Consider the following 4,151-nt stretch of genomic DNA (forward strand, 5'->3'; position numbering starts at 1 on the left):
CTGATTCTACAGCTTCTTCAAAGGCTGCAGCTTCAGCCAACGCAGCAGCAGCTGCTCTCTCAACTTGGAGAACATATAAAGTTGCCTCGAGTTCAGCTTTTTGCTTCATCACAGAAGCTTCCTTCTCAGCATAGGAAACTTGTGCACGCGCTGCGTCTGCCTTGGCGCGTGCTTTGACGGCTGCAAAACTCGCCGTTGAGGATCTGCTTGACTGTTTTGACGACCTTGATCTTGTAGATTGAGACTTGGTCCCAATGTGCTGAAGAGGCTCCTCCATCTCTCTCTGTTGAACACCTGGCTCTGGTTGTTGCATCGTAGACTGCTGGTCTTCCCTAGGATAAGAGGCTTTGTTGGCTGATGAACGTAGAAACATAACCACCGTGTGTAGTTATTCTTGTGCTTGAGCCCGCTGTGATGATGTTTTTTCACTATTCTGCCCTTGAGTTGCGTTCCCATGCAAAACTAGACAGATAGCTAACAACTAAGTCTTCAATAAAACTCCCAAGGCGTGACTTTTCTTGAATGAATATATTGAAAACGTTTATGTTGTGAAACTGCAAAATACAGAAAAGAATATACTTTAGTATTCAATTCACACCGACAGTAGCTGTACATTATACATTTGAAGTTGCATAAATACAAAGCACGCGCTAAGGTACCATGCATCTGGCATGATGCCAAACCATATAGCTAATTGTTACTCATATGGTAATTGGCTCCTTTCATTACTCTAATAATGTACAACCATTTATGTAGAATAACAAAGCATATTACACTAGGAACAGTAACAAAACTACAGTATTGTATATTTTACAATTCGTTTGCATGACGCACGAGCGAAGTAATACAGCTAACGACATACATGAAAAGCATTGCAATTTGTGAGTAAATGCAACCAACATTGACATGTAAGCAACTCTATCAATAACAAGATTATAATCATTAGCTAAATGCTTGAATTGAACTTACAAACAAATGTTTTCCAAGGCTGAAGCGTGACAAGAAATAACTACATTGAAAGACCTGCACCGTAGCGTTGTTTGTAGCTGCTTCTATGCGTGCAGAACAAATTCTCTACTTTCTGTTTGCGTAGTCTTTCTAAGTACCAGAAACATCCACTAGGGGGCAAATAACACCATTGCACACAATGAAAATCCAATTGAACCCTTGTAATAAAATAATCTGTTACCTTCTAACAGGATGGCAGCACAAGCACTGTGCAAGCGATAATATTGAAATGGAAGGAGTATCAGACCACTGCAAATCTACCAAGACCTGGCCGTCCCTCTAAACTTTCAGCTCATACAAGGAGAAGACTGATCAGAGATGCAGCCAAGAGGCCCATGATCACTCTGGATGAACTGCAGAGATCTACAGCTGAGGTGGGAGACTCTGTCCATAGGACAACAATCAGTTGTATATTGCACAAATCTGGCCTTTATGGAAGAGTGGCAAGAAGAAAGCCATTTCTTAAAGATATCCATAAAAAGTGTTGTTTAAAGTTTGCCACAAGCCACCTGGGAGACACACCAAACATGTGGAAGAAGGTGCTCTGGTGAGATGAAACCAAAATTGAACTTTTTGGCAACAATGCAAAACGTTACGTTTGGCGTAAAAGCAACACAGCTGAACACACCATCCCCACTGTTAAACATGGTGGTGGCAGCATCATGGTTTGGGCCTGCTTTTCTTCAGCAGGGACAGGGAAGATGGTTAAAATTGATGGGAAGATGGATGGAGCCAAATACAGGACCATTCTGGAAGAAAACCTGATGGAGTCTGCAAAAGACCTGAGACTGGGACGGAGATTTGTCTTCCAACAAGACAATGATCCAAAACATAAAGCAAAATCTACAATGGAATGGTTCAAAAATAAACATATCCAGGTGTTAGAATGGCCAAGTCAAAGTCCAGACCTGAATCCAATCGAGAATCTGTGGAAAGAACTGAAAACTGCTGTTCACAAATGCTCTCCATCCAACCTCACTGAGCTCGAGCTGTTTTGCAAGGAGGAATGGGAAAAAACTTCAGTCTCTCGATGTGCAAAACTGATAGAGACATACCCCAAGCGACTTACAGCTGTAATCGCAGCAAAAGGTGGCGCTACAAAGTATTAACTTAAGGGGGCTGAATAATTTTGCACGCCCAATTTTTCAGTTTTTTATTTGTTAAAAAAGTTTGAAATATCCAATAAATGTCGTTCCACTTCATGATTGTGTCCCACTTGTTGTTGATTCTTCACAAAAAAATACAGTTTTATATCTTTATGTTTGAAGCCTGAAATGTGGCAAAAGGTCGCAAAGTTCAAAGGGGCCGAATACTTTCGCAAGGCACTGTACGTTGAGTCCAGACTCTCATCTCAGACCCGGCTCACAGCACAGAGCTGGTGAGGTGAAGGATTGAGGGTGAACCCCACAGATGGTGTGAGGTCCAGATCATCCTCTGTTACTCCAGGAGGAGGAGAGAAACTAAAGCGCTGCAGGAGGGAGGTGAAGAGGAAGAGCTCCATCCTGCCCAGACCCTCCCCCAGACATGCGAGAGACCAAAGAAATAGGAAATAGCCTCTTGGACAGACTTCATGCTACCTCAATGTATCTACTTTTTGCAATGAAATAATTTGCTAAATGATGAAGTTGATGCACCTAAAGAGAAGGCCATGAAGGCATCCCTCTTGACAAATCCTCCATTCTCATCCAGAAAGTGGGTGGGGTTAAAAGTGTGGGGGCTCTCCCATTCGCTATTGCCTTGTAGGACCGACGTCAGTAGAGGAATCAGATGTCCCCTGCAGTGAGAGTGAAGCATAGGACACTGTTATATTCAGAGTAAAAGTGATGAAACTTGGTGTCATAAATGAAGTGCACACTTGAAAGGAGTGGATTACAAACATTTCAGGCTTATTTTATTTATTTGATCAGATTTGGACAGCCATGTACATTATCTGACCTTGATGAAGTATCCCTGGAAGGTGACATCTCGGCTGGTGGTGTGAGGGATGGACATGGGTGCAATGTTGGCCAGTCTCTGGGTCTCATGGATCACTGCATCAGTGTAGGGCAGGTTCTTCCTGTCCTCTGCTAAGGGCTGACGACTTCCTATGACCCTGCTGATCTCCTCCCGAACCCGGTCTGAGACAGAAAGGATTTGGAGTTACTGCAGTGAAACTTATAAACCTGAGTTAATGTTTAACCTTTATTAACCCAGCCATCCTAAACTAGTTTCATAACCTCTGCTTCAAGTTAGCCCTTTGCCAATGTTTACAACTTTTAACATCATGAGTGCCTAAGTGTTTTGGATCAGTGAATATGTGTGTGTGGGCGTTTGTGTTTATATCAATCCTTAACCTGTATATGGGGGTACTTGGCCATTAGCAGCAGACCCCAGCGCAGGGTTGTCCCGGTGGTGTCATTACCAGGACCAAACAGGTTACCAACACTAAATACCAGGTTGTCGTCATGGTAGAAAGAATCCATATTGCCAGATTCCTAACAGAAACAAACCAGCAGATGACATATTTATTATGCACAACAGTTACTTAAGGAGCTGTTGTAAGTTATTCACAGATAATCAACACATTCTATTAAAGCAGCTTGAGGAACTGTGAGTTTTTGAGTTTACATGTGATTCTGCTGATAAGGACATAACTCTAGTTCTATCCTCTCTCATATGGCATTCAGTCATTGTACATACATGTTAGACAGGGTTTAGATTGTTTAGTGCCAAAAATAAGGGGTTAAATACCTGTACAAATACAGTGCCTTGCGAAAGTATTCGGCCCCCTTGAACTTTGCGACCTTTTGCCACATTTCAGGCTTCAAACATAAAGATATAAAACTGTATTTTTTTGGGAAGAATCAAGTGGGGCACAATCATGAAGTGGAACGACATTTATTGGATATTTCAAACTTTTTTAACAAATCAAAAACTGAAAAATTGGGCGTGCAAAATTATTCAGCCCCCTTAAGTTAATACTTTGTAGCGCCACCTTTTGCTGCGATTACAGCTGTAAGTCGCTTATGGTATGTCTCTATCAGTTTTGCACATCGAGAGACTGACATTTTTTCCCATTCCTCCTTGCAAAACAGCTCGAGCTCAGTGAGGTTGGATGGAGAGCATTTGTGAACAGCAGTTTTCAGTTCTTTCCACAGATTCTC

General features: G+C 42.1%; 1 protein-coding gene across 1 annotated transcript; it reads right to left on the bottom strand.

Moving 5' to 3' along the window:
• Positions 1–2,302: 2,302 nt before the first annotated feature.
• Positions 2,303–3,470, bottom strand: LOC139396497 (cytochrome P450 2K1-like). The gene is made up of 4 exons (XM_071143518.1): positions 3,341–3,470; positions 2,944–3,128; positions 2,643–2,808; positions 2,303–2,562 (listed from the first exon to the last, which is right to left on the bottom strand). The coding sequence occupies exons 1-4, from the start codon at positions 3,468–3,470 to the stop codon at positions 2,360–2,362; spliced, it is 684 nt and encodes a 227-aa protein (XP_070999619.1). The 3' UTR covers positions 2,303–2,359.
• Positions 3,471–4,151: the final 681 nt, after the last annotated feature.

The sequence above is a fragment of the Oncorhynchus clarkii genome, unplaced genomic scaffold (genome assembly GCF_045791955.1).
Source record: "Oncorhynchus clarkii lewisi isolate Uvic-CL-2024 unplaced genomic scaffold, UVic_Ocla_1.0 unplaced_contig_13377_pilon_pilon, whole genome shotgun sequence".
In the NCBI taxonomy this organism is placed as follows: domain Eukaryota; kingdom Metazoa; phylum Chordata; class Actinopteri; order Salmoniformes; family Salmonidae; genus Oncorhynchus; species Oncorhynchus clarkii.

Coding starts and splice junctions, on each gene's coding strand:
- LOC139396497 (XM_071143518.1), bottom strand. CDS start 3,470: ATGGATTCTTTCTACCATGACGACAACCTGGTATTTAGTGTTGGTAAC. Junction 2,809..2,943: donor TCCAGGGATACTTCATCAAG/GTCAGATAATGT, acceptor TGAATATAACAG/TGTCCTATGCTTCACTCTCA. Junction 2,563..2,642: donor CTTCATGGCCTTCTCTTTAG/GTGCATCAACTT, acceptor TCTGTCCAAGAG/GCTATTTCCTATTTCTTTGG.